The sequence below is a fragment of the Tyto alba genome, unplaced genomic scaffold (assembly GCF_018691265.1).
Source record: "Tyto alba isolate M040663 unplaced genomic scaffold, T.alba_DEE_v4.0 Super-Scaffold_38, whole genome shotgun sequence".
In the NCBI taxonomy this organism is placed as follows: Eukaryota; Metazoa; Chordata; class Aves; order Strigiformes; family Tytonidae; genus Tyto; species Tyto alba.
This window is the reverse complement of record NW_024881313.1, coordinates 10,551,437-10,568,647: the sequence shown is the minus strand read 5'-3', so window position 1 is coordinate 10,568,647 and position 17,211 is coordinate 10,551,437. Positions and strand designations below refer to the sequence as shown.

General features: G+C 35.3%; 1 protein-coding gene across 6 annotated transcripts in view; it reads right to left on the bottom strand.

The window, feature by feature from the left end:
* DGKB (diacylglycerol kinase beta) overlaps window positions 1-17,211 on the bottom strand; it is a 397,600-nt gene that overhangs the window by 10,111 nt on the left and 370,278 nt on the right. For all 6 annotated transcript variants that reach the window (XM_032991591.2, XM_042802008.1, XM_042802011.1 and 3 more), the window contains 2 exons: window positions 3,493-3,613; window positions 1,539-1,599 (listed from right to left, as the gene is read on the bottom strand). In XM_032991591.2, the coding sequence (XP_032847482.1) occupies window positions 1,539-1,599; window positions 3,493-3,613 (182 nt within the window). The remainder of the gene's footprint in view (window positions 1-1,538; window positions 1,600-3,492; window positions 3,614-17,211) is intronic.

The following is a 17,211-nucleotide window of genomic DNA, read 5'->3' as shown; positions in this document are numbered from 1 at the left end:
GCAGGGATTTTGCACAGAGCAAGCAATCAAGACAAAAAAACCCACATGTTATTGCCAGCATCCTTCCATAAGTTCTCTTCTGTAATCTGGCAACTGAAAAATTACATGTCTTTTTCTTGAACAAGTAACTGTGGGTTTCAGTACTGTTGCTCTGCACTGAGCCATAGCTGTAGAAGACATAAAGATAATGACATCTCTTAACTCCAAAAGGTTTCCTGGAATAAATCTAATAAAATCCCTACTGTTCTGCCTTCACACAGTGTGTGTTCACATGGTTCTCCTCTCATTGCAGCATCTGAACACTTAACATAGAGAATTAGAGTTCAGGCACTCTCCCCGCTGTTCAGCTGTACACTATGGTGTATCTGGCAAACATGAATTATCACAACCCCTTTATTTCATCCTAACCCATACGTTATCAGCTGCCATACCTGTCAGCACCTTTCTGAAGGCTCTCCCCTTTTTGTGTAGCTTTCAATTTTACTACAGACATAAAGTTCATTAAAGTGATCCAGTACCATTGTTTGGGGAATTACTCCCATCTGCAGTGGGATTTCTTCCTTGTCACATTACTGTTTTGTCATACTTGCAAGCTGCAAGGCTACAGTATTTCATCTACTTAAAAACACAGGTTGTCTTTAGGGAAAAAAAAAAAAAAAAAACACAAGTAAAACTGTATATTAAAGCATGTTACTAAGACAAATTCAACAATAAAAAACTTAAATTTCTTCAACATCTCCAAATGCTCGGTTAGTCTCTATAATTTATCGGAGAGAGATGAAAATTGAGAGTTCTTAGAGCTACACCTTTCTCGTTTTGTCTGTAAACAGATACTCAGAGAACCTCCTCTGAGCAAGCTCCTCCCTAACCTATCTTATCTTATCCTAGACTAATTGTTGTTTACCTGCCCTCACTTCATACACGTGGGCACTGAAACAAGAGGCTAATATTAGTTTTATTGTATAATTCAATCAACAGAGTCAAGACTTCAGATTTCAGCAAAATGTCCTTGATCTGACCTCTCAAAAGCACAATGGAAAATCTTCCTAAATTTTTGAAGAATAAATTGTTACTTTATACAATTTAGCATCAAAACTAACATTGTCTCTTTCTCAGTAACAGAGACTATAAATCTGATACATCATCTTAAATAAATGATCACATTGGGTAAAGGGGTGCTGGGACTGCACCCATTGAGTATTTTCCAATCTTTTGAAATAAATGCCTTTTTATTCCATCCTAACCTATGGGGGAAAAAAACCCAAACAGCATGATAAATTGAAAACGCTGTGGGTGTTGAACTATGTAATAACAGCGTGTGAGGATGTTACTTAAGTAAATTGAGTTAATGCTGATGAGAGTGGTTTTCTCTTAAACAGAAAGCTTCTGTTTCTATCATTGAAGATGTGAAAGTAAATAAATCAGTTAATATTTCTGACTGTTGTAATTTTTGTTATTTATTTAAAAAGTTCCTAAATTTTTTGTTCAGCACTCTTCCCAGAGTATCCCAGTATCACCAATGTTCCCAGTGTGCTTACCGTGCAAGGGGTTTGCATCCAAGGTTCCCCATCTATCTGCATAGGCAGAGACTTGCTGGTCCTAAAGTGATATATTTCATAATATAAGTAGAAATAACTATACAAAATTGATAAATGTATTTATTAAGGAGAGATATGTAATGGCACACAGATATCATCCTGATTTAGCCCTAAACATCTATGCAATCTCCAGTATGACTCAACATGATTACTAAAGTAACCTAGTCACTTTGTAGGCTTAGTACTATTTTCAACAAACAGAACAAAAACATTGTAAACATTTACACATCTTGCTAGTAATGTGCAACCCTCTCATAGGAGAACAGTCTATAATTTGTGAAATAAAGAATGAATTATTCAAGAACTTCAGGAATAAATCTTATTAACTGAAAAGACAAAGGTACCTCTGCTATTTTTTATAATTTAGATTGACTACTATAAAGGAAAGAAGAAACAATTTTTAGCTCTATCATCACCATTTATTAGAACCATAAAAGGTGTATTTACGCTATTTATGCTTGTGCCTAACTGTGGGTTAGACAGAGAACTCACATAACATGACAGCTGTACCATATTCAGAGGTTTTAACATACCATATTATGAATTTAAATTAGTAAAGGGGCACTGCTTTTAACATAAAGCTACAGTGTTCCCTGTGTAGTTTTGGTTCCATTTATTTCTGCATTATAATAGTTTGCTTACAAGGCTATTAGAAATAACATGGAATAGATAAATCTAATAATGGAAAAATAAGTCCACTGAGCACTCATGGTGGTCAGTGGAAATTCTGGCTTGGACATTACTTGAAAATGACTAACAGTTCATGAGATTATTCAGTGTCATCTATGGCCATAAGTGGAGGAAGGGAAGAATGTTCAATGAGCTTTGACTATATAGGCTTGGAATGGGTTCTAAATCTTTTGCAGTTGTGGTCCTCTGATGTGGGAATATAAAAAATATCTATTGGTATTCAGAGAATGTTGGGATGCCTCTGTGATCTTATTTCTCTTCCTCATCCACCAGAGAGTGCTTCTGAAGTCAACATCACCCAGTCCTTGAGGAGAGACTCAAAAATATGCCAGACACTTTAGCAAATCCTACTTATTTTCTTAAGGGGTTTATTGCTGTTCTTCTGATTTATGCTCATTTTAGGCTTTTGGGGTTTACAACTGGATAGCTTATGATTTTATTAAGATTTTGGAAAATTCTTTCTGCAAAATTCTTCACTGAAGAAGAGTTGACTACCTCTCTCTTTTCCAGTCCTTATCTAACTCAAAAATTAGAATAATTATTGTCTCCTTGAGTCCTAATCCAAGTTTCCTCTATTGTGAATATTCTGGTCATTTTTAGCATAGTAAACGATAAAACACAACTAAATTAGCGTGCTCCACCATTAGCATTTTACACATACCAACACATTTATTAATAGTGACTTGTCAGTGTTCAGTAAATAACTAATAAATTAAAACCAGAACACTTTGACTTCTACAGATCAAAAAAATGCTCTACAAATACTAATTACATGCTACTATTCCCTGGTGTGTTATTAATTATAAATGGGTTAAAATATGTCAAAGTAATGTTAAATGACTTTTTGCTCAAAAGTGCACTGAGTGTATGTCAATAATAAAACCCAAGATGTTCATGCCTTACTCCTCCTGCTCCAACTGCTTGACAATATTTCTTCATAGGATGAAATGACAGCTGAATACAACATGTGAAAACTGAATGTAAACACCCTTTTTCTATTTTTTTTTTTGACACATAAAGAAAGGAAGATGTATGGCCATAGAATATGGATGGAATGGACATAATTTATATACAGCAATGATACTTTCACAAGAAATAAATACAGTAATTATGACTATTAAACTACCAAAGAAAGTGAGCTGATAATATATAAAACTTTGCTGTTTCACTAAAACAGTGCAGTGCAAATTAAAGCTGCCAATACCTGATGACAACAGAGGAGCACTGGGCAAGCCGTCTTCCAGCACTTTTCAGACCTGTGTATATCTGTCCCATCTCCATGGCTCCTTCCAGACCAACCACTTCCATAAGCTGGTCACTTAGGTCTGCAAAAGTTGAAAAAAACACATGTTGTCTAGACAGTATTTTGACAGTGGTCATCCTGGCTACCAATAATTGTAAGAAGACCAGCTTACAGTAAAAGATGTGGGGAACAGAACTGGTAAAAATAATGAATCCTAAGAAGTGATTGCAACTTTAATGCTGGACATATCTGGGCCTGTTGTCATAGCATTCTAAAAAATCCTGACCAAAATGATTCTAAAATACAATAATAAACTCCATGGTTTGTTTTAATGGATACGTACTGAACAAATAATCTTACTATATGAGAAAATAGAGACTCCTTCATTTAGGTTACCACACACTCATAGAACGAGACATTTGCAGTTTATAAATTGATGCTGACCATTGTTTGAACAGATATGTAAAATCTGTAAGGGAAAAGTCATTGCTCCAGACCCTATTGAATTCTCTTCTATGTAATTCTTTTCAGATGATGTGTACAAGTCTAATTCAGCCTTTGTGTGCATACATTATTATTGTCTTTAATTATGAAACCACTATTTATTTTTGCATTGGATCTTTCTCTCAGTTAGTGCACTGATTTAATGAAAAAAGGGTAGAAAACCCCTTTATATCAGCAACTATACATCTAGCTTTTCTAAACTTTGTAGTACTTGCTTGCACCCAGTTATATATTTTTGTTTCATGTCACTTTTTGATGGCATAGTATTTTGGCACTAAACTTCAAAAAATAGTTAAATAAATAATGTCTCTGGCAAAATAAGTATCAGTTTGCTTGACTTCAAGGAGCAAGGGCAAATTCTGTCTAGAATTTCAGATACAGAGATACAACTAGAAACCTGAACAGTAATATAGCAGTCTGGTTTGAGAAACAACTAAGCAAGGTAATGAAATATTATCCAGAATCAAATAGAGTGTTTTGTATGAAATGTTTTATATGTTCCTGTTTAAATACATGTTGCCAAGAACAGATGGACAAGAAAAAGAAACATTTTTTTTAGCTGTATATTATGTGTGTTTTATAGATTGGCTGTTAATATCCATGTTTCTGAAAGGTACACTATTTGGTGAAGCAGGCAATGAGCTAAAATGCTAGAGTCTACCATCACACTGAAAAAACCTGAAGAATGGAGAGCACATTATTCTTTGTATATTTGAAACCATTCAACCTTTAATGAAGGTAGAATTTGATGCTAATTATCATATCTATGAGACTAGTCCAAAGGGAGTCTTTTCTGTTCACTTATTTGGGCTTTGAACGAAGGTAATTAACTGAAAGAAGTACTGTGATGGGGTGGGGGGGAGGGGGAAGTATTAAAAGCAAATAGGATTTATGGTCTGGATTATTCGGCTTCCAACCAGAAAAATCTCATACTATCCAAATCCTTAATTTTTCTTCTTTTACTTTCTTAATATTCTTTGCTATTTTCATTTTCTCATCACAGTGAAATCAGTTCTATACAATATCAATGAAGCAAAAATCAACCCTATACTCTCCTATTAAGAAAAATGATAAGATGAACAAAAGATTAGAATATGTAATACAATTAAGTTAACCATAAATTTTTATAGTTTGTATCCCTGTAACACATGTAAACTTGATTATGTAGGTCTGGCTTTCTGCTGAATTGTTTTTCCTCTTAGAGTGTTTTCCTTAAGTTATTTACTTTTAAACTTAACTCAGATTTAAATCAATTCTGCTTTTCTTGATAGCCACAGGGATTTAAATGGGAAAGTCCTACTCATTTGCAAAAGCTATTATATTATAAAAGCACACAGAACTTTATAGATGTACTATATCATTAAAATGTTTCCAGCCAAAGAAAACATCAAATTTCTATTCACTGGGTTATTAGAAAATTATTATTTTTTAAAAGGGAGAATAATTAAGAACAGATTTTTATTACTGACAGCTCAGGCAACATATGCAAGATTCAGAATAGTGACATTTGCAGTGGTATAAATTTGATGCATCATTTTTCAATAGCTGTGAGATTAGTGCCAGTAACAGCAGGTAACTAAGGGCCAAATCCTGCCCTTTAATCTATACTACACATCTCAAAAAAATATGGTATGTTAAACATGGGAAGATGGAACTAAACAACACTCTTACCTATCAAAAAAGTGAAGCCTTTTCAGAAACTTCACATTTGCAGTGGCACATTCCCAAAGTGAGGTTATTTTAGGCCAATTATGAATATTTTTAGAATTGAGCTTAAATTGGACATAACTTCTCTTCAGAAGCAGTAAAAACTAAAGCAAATGTAACATGCAGTTATCAACTTAGGGTTAGTTCACTTTCCTGCCCTTGCTAATATATTTGACTTGATGCATTTGCATAGTCATACCCATTCCAACAAATCTTTAAGCTATATTGACTTTGACAAGAACTCAGAATGAGCAAAAGTGGGAAAGGAAGTGTGCATATTTCAGTCCCATTCTTCAAAGGTGTTACATGGCTATAGGTACACTGGTTGAATATAAAGGGTCAAGACATCAGTGAACGGATTACATTTGTTCTTAAAGGGTCCCCACCAAAGACTCCAAAAGAGAATAAGCTCTATTAAAAGAGATCAGGTCTTCTATTAAATTAAAAGATAGGAAAGGGGAAGTCATTCTTCATTCTGGTGAAAGGTTACCACTGATTTCTCAGAAAGATCTGTGCTGGACTCTGTACTGCTCAACATATACCCCTAAATAATCTGGAAATAGAAGTAGACAGTGAGTTACTGAGGATTCAACAAAATAAAGACAAAAGACAAGTATAAAAAAAAGTTTAGAAATTTTATAGTACTGACTAATGGGGCTATACGAAGGCAGAAAATTCAATACATGCAACTTAATGCCCATGAGGGGAAACAGATCTAGCTACATATAACGGAGCTAACTAAAGATATGTAAACTGTTATATACATATATAATACATTTGAAAAGAAATAGTGTGTGTGTGTCTGTGTGTACATGTCCCTATATATATGCATATTTATTTTGCTGGGCTACAATTAATACTGTCATGCAGATATTAAGATTATAGAATTACTGTGGCTACTTATGTAAAAATACCAGCTCAATGCGCAATAGTGATAAAATATCATCAAATATTATAATGGGTACATCCATACATTATGGGCTTCATAGTTCTGGTCCACTCATCAACGCACAGGAAAATATAAAATGACTGGAAATGACAAAGCAACAAACATGATAACAAGTATGGAGCAGCTTCTGTATGAAAGAAATTAGACTAGGTCCCTTCAGGAAATATAGAGATGAATGGAGGAAAGATGAGAAAATAATGAGTGTCGTGGAGTAGGTGAAGACAGTATTGCAATTGTATTTCTCAAAATGCAAGAACTAAGGATTTTCACAGCACTTCTAAAATGAGCAGGAAATACTTTTTACATAATACGCTGTTATACCATGTTGCCATACTAGACTCTGGGTATCTTAACAGAAGAATCACTGCAAGTTTGCTCTCATGCTCTATTTCTAATCATGCAATTCAGGTTGGTGTTAGAGATCAGATTCTGAGCTACCCAAACTGGTGGGTTGACCTAGTATCCCTGTTTGTGTTGTCTTCTTATACGTCTTATAAATTGTAGACCAGAATAATGAATGCTGTTGTTCACTGAACATCATTCATCACTTAAAACAACTTATAATGTGCACTTTTCCATGATATGTACTTCAACTGTGTTTGAGACTTAATTCAGAAAGTCACTTCTTTTTGATCCTCAAATGATATTCTAACCTTACACACATGTGTGTGTCTCTACCAACTACAGAGCAAAAAACGTATCTCCTTTTAGGCATGTTGCATTTCCTCTGTGTTCTACAGATTTTATTCTAAAGAGAAAATAATCAATTGGTGACAGTACTGATAAAATTCTCCAATGCATCCTTCACCCATTATAACCTGTTTTAGGAGGTTTAGGTTTAAGAAACTGAAGGTTAGATTTTCAAAAAGAATTTAGCAGCTAGCAGCGAACAACAGCAACTACCAGATGCTGAGCAGCTTTTCAATCTAGCCAGGTCATTTAGCTGCCTAAATGAGAGCTGAAGTCTCCTAGGTAAGCTATCATGGAGAGCATTTCAGTATTAGTGCATTAGGAAAGTGTTTTTTGACTGGTGCCTTGGGGTTCTGAAGTCCGTTTGTTCTACTTTGAGCTCTGTGAAAGAGCTGAAGGCTCTCGCTTGTTTTCTATGTGAATGAGCCATTAGAGTGTGTGGGAATGTTTTCACAGCATCATGCCTCTCCTGCCCTCTTCCACAAACCAAAGTACTTCACGTGTCTCCTCATATTAGCCCTGTCAGTAAACAAAGCCAGCTCTCCCGGGAGAGCGCTGCTGTCAGCAGATGGTGACTAGCATGCAGAGGGGCATCTGACCTCTTGCACTCATTCCTGATGAGGAGATAAAGTCACTAGGGAGATGTCTGCCCATTTCTTCCCATCAGGCAGCAGTAGAAAGAGAAGTCCAAACAGAAACTTTCACAAGTAGCAGACAAAACACTGTATGTGAATGTAAGCCCTTTATAGCACTTCCCCAAGGCATGAAGAAACACCCTTGGAGACTTTAAAGTTTCATAGTGAGGAGTTTATGTTATCCATTAGCTTGGCATTAGCTGAACGCTTCAATATTCAAAGTGAACACACAAGAGAAAAACACATTTGGAATTCATCTATGATGATAAAGCAAGGAAAGCAAAATGGGGTAGGGGGTGGGAAGAAGCATGGTGTGATTAGAAATACTGATTTACATAGAGAACTTTCCCTCCGTAATGGAACTGGTTCTGATATCCAATTTATCTTTGCAATATATAAATATTGCTGTCCTGGCAAGAGATTGAATGACTCTATTATAACTTGGGGTTACTGCACTCACTCAGGCACATTTGCATAAAAACACTGTTGGTCAGTGGTAAATCTGTCTCTGGCAGCAGTTTGTCTTCGAAGAGAAGGGGCTCCATGGCTTACTAAATGTAATCAAACCCTAGTAATCAACACACTGGAAATTTTTTGGTTCCAGTTAAAATACTGGATAAGAATTTGAAAACTGGTATGATGCCAGAGGATCCTTGATAAATTCCTGAGCTCAGTGCTCTGTACCACATGAATGCTTCAGTATTTTCCTAGAACACGACGTGTATTAAATTTACAGTTACCCAATATGAAGGAATGTGGGGTCGCTTCCATATGCAGGGATGGGGACTGCTGTTGTATAAAATGCTAAAAATGTGTTTAATTTTACAGTATTCTCCTGATTTCAAATGAATGGCTTTTTCTAGATTCCTGGTTACAAGAAATCAGTAAATTAAGAGCAATCTGTACATTCTGTTTTTTGTTATATTTTGCTTTAAAGAAACTACCTCAAGTAACATATGCTTCAACATTTATAATTGTTTATATCTGAGTTGTACCTGGAGGTCCAGATGATGTCAAGGCTCTGTTTTGTTACTGATTCACAGACATATAACAGAAGACAGCTTTTGTCTCCAAGAATTTATAATATAGACAAATAGACAAATCATAGGGGAAAAATAATATTATCGTATCCATTTTACAAAGTGAAAATTGTACACAGACAAGTTTAGGTCTTGCAAAAGGTTTGTTCTCATATTCAGCTAGATATATTGTGTGTAGACCCACAAGAGTCATAATATTATTTCTACCATGTAAAGTTAAGCACATGAGTTTGCAAAACTGACCTGGTCAAGATCACACGTGAAGTTTGTGGCAGAGACAGGAAATAAATCAGCAACTCCTGAATTTCAACCTTCTGTTTTAAAAATTCTGTTCTCCCTCTTAATACTGACTTTGAGGATATATATCAAGTCCTGCATCTACAGTATTTGACCCAGTTTTGAGTATTTTGGATTTCTGAGTTTGCTTGTAAACTTTAAAAATCTCAGGTGGCTCCATACATCTATTTCATACCAGTCTTGATTTTCAACTCAAGTCTTTAGTCTTATCTTCACATTTTGTCCAGTTTTTAAAACAAAACAAAACAAAACAAGCTAAGCCTGACTCTCAGTGTGAAGAAAGGAAGATATGCCACATCTGTAATTTTCACCCCGGTGAGATAATCAGATACAGTGATAATAAATTAAGCAGATATTTTTATATAGAAACACACACAATAATGCACAAACATTTATACACATTTTATATGTGGACATACACACATATGATATATACCCATATTTATGTATATGTGAGAAATTCAGTACATTTTTGATCCACCATTTCAATTGATGATGCACTAAATAGCTTTAATGGGGTAAGAATGCAAGGGTGCTATTTTTGACACTTAAAATGAATGCAATCAATAAAATTATCCCTCTGCCAACTTCAGTGGCAAAACTCTTACTGACTTCAGTGGAGACCAGATTTCACCCAGCATCTTGTGTCTTGCATTAGTCTAGCACAGACTTTGTCCTCAGATGGAATCATTTAACAGATACATCTCAGCCTACTACTGTGTAATGGATTTTTTTTTTGTGTATATAATTGTCTCCCGACTCTCATTAATCACTGAATGACAAGTTTCCCAAAAAAATAAGAGGGCAAACAAAGAAGAATCAGTCCTTATAATTAAATATTTTATGAAACTTTTTAAAGTGCACAGAAGGCCTTTGTAAAACTTTTCCTTAAGTGAACTTTTTTTTCCAGCTTACCAGGGGGAAAGAGAGGAGAGTTCTTCACAGAAACTTTTCTGATTAATAGTAAAAGAAGAAAAAACAACAAAAAAAAACAATCCACCCTAGAGCATTCAAATTAAATCACTTCCACCCAAAACCTACTCCCAAATACCAGTGTTCAGATGTTCAACATTTGAAACAAGAGGTTTCATCTTTCAGTTTGGGAGATCATTATGGATAAGTCTTTTATGGTAAAGCTTGGCAGACAAAATGTATTCTTTTTTATAGATTTATTCTTTTAATAGTTTGAGGTACAATTGCATTGAACATGCTGCTGCACCAAAAAGCCCCCTTTTATTTTAATCTATATTCTTTTAAAAGTTATTTGTTCAAAAGGATTTCACTGTGTTACTCTTATACCCCCTTCATCCAACAGAACAAAAGCCGTTCTATGAAAGGAGTCTAAACTTGGACAAACCGTAAAAAAAAAAAAAAAAAGCAAAGTTCCTCTCTGTTTTTATCAAATTTGATTGCTGCAGCTGTTCCCAGTTTCTGTATTTTAAAAATAGCCTTATTCAGTGCCTTGTTGGCTAAAGGCCAGAGTACCATTAGAACATGCTGTACGGAAAACCTCTATTCAGTTACAGATACAGAAATATATTTAAGATCAGTGGGGGTCATCTGCAGCAAACACTTGTATGGGGGAAAATGGAATTTTAATGTGCTTGGACTGCTCACCACTTTTAACAGATATTTAAGAACTTCAAACCGGATATCTTTCTATTTGTATTGGTACTATCATATTACTGAGCATCAGGTACAATACAATATGAGCAAGTCAAGATCATTTCAACTAACAAAAATAGATCTAATTCTCAAATTACTCCTTAGTAGTTCTGGCATTCACTTTAAATGGCTCCTGGTAATATTGGATATTTGATTAGCCTATAAAAATGCCACAGCCTAGAAAAGAAAAATACAGTAATATTGATGGAAATGTAGAAATCTGATCAATGAAAACCAGCTTTGATTTGTACATTTCTAATAGGACTAGCACTAACAGGGGATAAATGTTCCCTTTCTGAAGGATAGCAAACTCTAATAATGGCATTATCCCTATATTTATCCACCAAAGAGTTTTCTACTTATCTGCCAGAAAGAAATCTTCATTCCATTTAGAGTATTAAAACTCCTTTTGATTAAAATGGTAGCGACTTTGGTCCAGAAGCTCAGAAACCTCCCCAAGATGATTTTAATTCCTCTTCCTCTTCATGATGACCAATTCTATTTGCATTCTCTACCTTGTTAGTATTCCATAGTGTTTGGAGATCACATTCTGTATACTGGTTTGAACAACAGCAATTTTTAGTTATTAATCAAAAGCGTTAACACCAGGAAAACATTCTGAAAATCAGTCATATGTACCATAGATCACTTTTAGCCATTTCTGATGGTCTAGAATGCCTGCGTTGAAGTACTGAAGGTTATGTATTTCTACTACAGCTGAGTGGAGAGTCTTCAGCATGGTAGAGATATCCAAGGTCATTATTTGGATAGGCACTAACGAGAAAGAAAACACAGCAGTGATGGCTCAGTGGCTGGTTGACCCCTTAAGGTTCTGTGCCCTCACTCTCTCAGTACCTGGGTTAATTTAATTAAATAAATGCTACAATCACACTTCGGATTGCAGTTTCAATTACACTGTCCATGCTATCTCTTTGTACAGAAGCAGCATCAGACAACTGAATGAAGTCAAGTCCAGTGAACTCTGGGGCAGGTATTCATATTGTCTAAGTAGATCAGATAATATTCCTAAACTTCCTGCAGTCATTGAACATAAAGAAGCTTTGATTTAGTTTCCCACTAAACTAAATGTGTTTGATGTTGTCTGAGGTCACTGAGGATTTCCAGGTCATTCACAAAGGGCTGACAAGTTGGACACAGGAGCAATGGAAGGAGCAGATGAAAGGATGCTATCTTGAGAGGAACTCTAATGGAGTTAGGATCTTATATATGGAGAACTGAAGAAAGCTCAGAGTTTTCTCCAGATAGTAATTCAGAGGATGCAGGTAAGAGGTCTGGTTTTCTAGAGGAGCCTGTTTTTCTCTGTTGTCACCAAGAGGAAACTTGGGAGACAAGCTAGCATGCTTGGTCAACTTCGTAGCATGTCTAAAGCTAACTTTCTGCTAAATCTACCACCCCAATGTTACCACATGTGTTGGCTCCTTTGCAGAGGCTAAGGCCTGCAGAAGTGATACACCTCTATTTATACATTCTTTGATGAGACACAAGTGTGCTTGTTTCCTCCAGGACTGAGCTCCAAGTAATGCAAGCAGATTTTCCCAATGCTTACTTTCCTTGAATTTGTTCTGTTCTCATAATTTGTCACTGTGGGTTTTGGTCTCTGCTGTCTGATCTAGTTACATACAAGCAACTGCAGATATTTTTATTTCCATCAGAACAGCACGCATTTCTAAAAAATCAGTATTTTTTGTACTATTACTGGTTTACAAGAAGACAGGTCCAGGATACGCAGAAACGTTTGTTATTAGAGAAACCAAAGGGGAAAGTTACCTCAAATAGTGTTGCAAGAAAAATAAATGACTGCTTTGATGTTCTTTACATGGACAGACATTTCAAAGGATCACAAAGAAAGAAAAACTAAATTTCTTATTATGCCTTTCAATATTTTAAGTATTAATGACTGACATCAAGCTATTTTTTCAATAGCTTTCTCAACAGTTATTTACAACACACATAGGTAGAAAAGGTATTTTCATAACCATGATCAAGACAACCACAGAACAGTTCAAAATTTCTTTGCAAGGAGAAAAAGACCAGTCAGCTACAAGTACCACAGTAGCAAGACTCAAGTTATATTCAGTGCTCTGGTCCTGAACAGTATAGAATAGAAAAAAAAAAAAAAAAAACAACAACAAAAAAAAACAAACCCACAACTTTATCTCATTCCAAACAAGAAAAGATGATTTATAAACAAAACTGGATCTGGTCATATTTTTTTGGTTATGATGTTCTGTCACAAAATGAAAGCCATCATCTTTTACTAAAAAAATTATCTGAACACACACTGTTCAGCTATAACACCACTCATGATGTTTCAGGTATTGGAGAAATACAGAAGCAAGTCCTTGTCAAGAGTTAATTCATTCTGAGATCCTGAGCTGAAAATCTATACTAAAATGTGGAGCCTTACTGAATTTGTATTTAGAGAGATTTGACATGGTAAGAAAAAAAAATACCCTCATGGAGTTTAATACAAAATAGGAGACCTAGAAAGCTAAGGGAATGATTCTCATCTTATTTTCATTCTCATTTTTCACTCTCATTTTTGTTCTGAATGACGGATAGTAAGTGAAAGTGCATGAGAAACAGATAAGGAGATCAGAGTTGTATGAATACATGTGAATTTTAGTTGTTTTCAGACTAGACTATGCTAAATCTGAATATGGCAGTCCTACTCTGAAGAGTAGTCATCACATCTGGAATTTCTGAAAGAAGTTCTTCTGTAATTCCTTATCAGCTATGTTCAGACAGCTCCTGACGGTGGACAAACCTCCTGGTTACTTACTGGCATTGTGATAGGACAGCACTTCAGGAAAGTTTTCTTACTTTCCAACTTCACTAATTCATCTTCATTGTGTATCTTTGTTTAAATTCCTTTGAGGCATCAGGACCAAAACTGAAATAATACTTATATAGGATTATTCTTTTTCAGTTTGGACACATGAACTGGAGAAGTTCCTGGGGTTAATTTAGTGAGTGGGATTCTAGGTGGGCCATGCTGTTGTGTTGTTTGTTCTATTGTATGTGCCAATTGTACAGTATATGTCATATATTGTTTGGCAATACTTGCAGGGAGAGTTAAAATTCTTCATCATGCCAACAGATACAGAAGGAAAAGATACCTTGCAGGCTGACAAGTCCTGCCTCCAGTCCAAAACAGAAGGAGCAGACCTCAAAATGCATTTGAGTTTGGAACAATCATCCTGGGTATGTTTTCATTTTACTAATCAATTACACACTAGAAAGTAAGGGTGGGAGATTCGCTTTTTGGTTACAAATGGAAATTAATCTGGAAGGACAGGAGATTGTTTATTAATATTTTGGAATTTTCACCTTCTAGATTAATTTCAACAAATGGCTATGAGACAATTTTTAAAGCACCTTAATTTTGGTCTCTGCCCAACAAATTGTTTAATTATGGATATTCAGTGATACCAAATGGACTACATGCATGTTTCAAGCATGACTGTTAAGTGCTCTGCTTTTTCAGGCCTATCTCTATGGTAACTACTTTATGGTACGTGATTTCAGAATACTAATTATAAAGCAATATAAATAAGGTTGTGTACAACAAACAGGTTTGCATTTACATATTTGAGGCATTTGATAATTCAGCCTTACTTGTATAATATAATGTGTGATTGATTTTGAAAAATAGTTTTCATCATTGTAATTCATGCATGGTAACAGTTGCTGAATTTTCTTTTCCATAACACTACTTTGTACCAGGATCAGCAGCACAAAGGGACTGCAATATAGTAAAGGAATTAAAGAAAGTAGAAGATGCAGGTGCACTAATAAATGGGTGGCCTTTCCATTACAGTATTTATGTGTGCTACGTCGAGCTAAACAGAAACCTAAATGCTACACATAAAAGTGGCACAACAAGAACATCTGTGTTGGGGGACTGAACTGGCATGGCTAACACCTCCAGTGCCAGGTGCAAAGGAAATTTCAATACAGCTTGAGTAATTTTGACTGCTAGCATGTGTATATATTGGATTATCTCTCCTCTTCCCTCCATATTCCACTAGAGTATTTGTATTATACATCTGGCTTTAGATTCTAGCATAGCAAAAGACAGGTCCTGATCTATCCATTCCTGGATCTTTGCCCTTGTTGGGTTGGGTTTTTTTGTTTGTTTTTTTTTTTTTTTTTTTTGGTCTTGCTTTTCATAGTAGCATAAGGCCAGAGTTAATATTATTTTCTAGATGCATGATTAAGGAAAATTAACATTTTTCCCTGGGAAAAAAGGAACATTAAAGGAAGAATTGTAACTTTGATTTATTTAAAGGTGATCAAAATGCCTGTAGAGAAAGCTTTTCCTTTCTAAGATACTAACGTTGGACTAAAACTTCACATTTCTCTGAGAATGTCCACTCTTCTGAGAAATTCTAAATTTTCAGGTGGAGTCACCTTTAAAAATCAACCTTCATAATAAAATGAAAATTTTAATTTCAAGTCCAAGTGACATAGAAATATTGATGGTATTTGGTAGGAGACTTAAAATACTTGACAGAATGAGACAGCTGTCTGAAATGAGCGCTAGGAGATGCAAAACCAGTTACTTGTGATGTACTCATTGAAGTCCAATCCTAATAATCTTTGAAATATGTGAAATTCTGACAGAGTCCATTCAGACAGGACCTACTGTATTAAGTGGTTCAGGCTCAATCTTTTATTATTTAGGCAAAGACTTCAAGAATCAATCGCTGTATAAAGGTGAAAACTTACAAAAACTACCACAGATTACGTTAGTTCAGGTGGAAGTCAATGGCCTGATGAACATTACCATGACATCAATAAAAGCTGTTCCCAAGAAAGTTCCCAAGAAAGGATTGGGAAGAGAAAATAAAATTAAAAATTAAAAACAAATATGGAAATGTAAGAATAGTGCTTGTATTCTGGGACAACAAAGCCTACTCATGTTGGTGCACTGTTAATGTGTCTGAACCACAGCTCTCCATGTTTTATTTGTACAACACTTTTAACAAGACCTACATTTCTATTCAAGACAGGAACAAATGTCATCAATAGTATAACTGGACATACTGAGCTTTGAAGAAATTTCACAAATGTTTGTGGAAAATGATTTATTTCTGCTGGCGATTTCAAATCACTTCTTTCATCCCCAGCCACTGATTAAACCTCTTGAATATGTCTAATAAATAATCTAAAAATGGAAAGTACAAATTATTTTAAATCTACACTTCTCTGGGAATTGGGAGTTTGTTTCACCACACTGTAAAATATCTTTCCTAACTTCTAACAAGGTGTGACAAAAATGTAATAAATACAAATAAATCCACAGGGAAGAGACTCAGAAAACATTACAAAAGCTTGATATTAGGGGGAAAAAAAAAAAGCTATAACAAATTTGCAATCCCTAGTTACTCATCTTTTCTTGTTACTTCAGTTCTAATGCCAAATTCGTTCATTATTTTTTGACCTGATATGAAACACCATCTGGCAAAAGCATGTTGCAATTCTACATAAATGAAATAATTGGATGGCTGCTTTAAAATACATTTCATAAATAAGTATTATTATACATTAGCAAAACTCACTTAATTCCATTTCTGAGCTATGACTTTTTGTGTGCTTTGAGGACCTGGGATTCCCAGGCAGTCTTACATCTAGTGCTAGGCAGTTATGAGCCTGATGAGCTTCCACAGTCATACGGTATCAGATGCGTATGTCCATATGTTTCATGTGTATATACTGTATGCATTATTATTATTATTGCTATTACTGTTAGACAAGGTCAGCACCACAGACTCATCAGAATCACTGCCCTGTAGGAAGAGATCACAGCCTAAGTGTCCTGATAGATCTGCAGCAACAGATTACAAACCATATGGCTAATGTTATCTTATAATAGGCCAAATGGCTGTGGTTATTCAGGAGCCATTTCAAAAGTGGATCAGGTGTCCCTGTCGTGAGATATCTCAATCACACTTCAAAACATATTTAGAATAATTTTGCCCAACTAATTACTTTCAATCTACTACCATAAAGCTGTCAAGGTCTGAAGAGATCATCCTATTGCTGGAGTCCTACAGATGGACTTTTGTGCCCATACAGTCTCATTTGTTAGTCTGGGGGATCTTCTGCAGTGTGCACACCTCCCTAGGCATACATCATGGGAGGAATCAGGCCAGAAGAGACAAAGAAG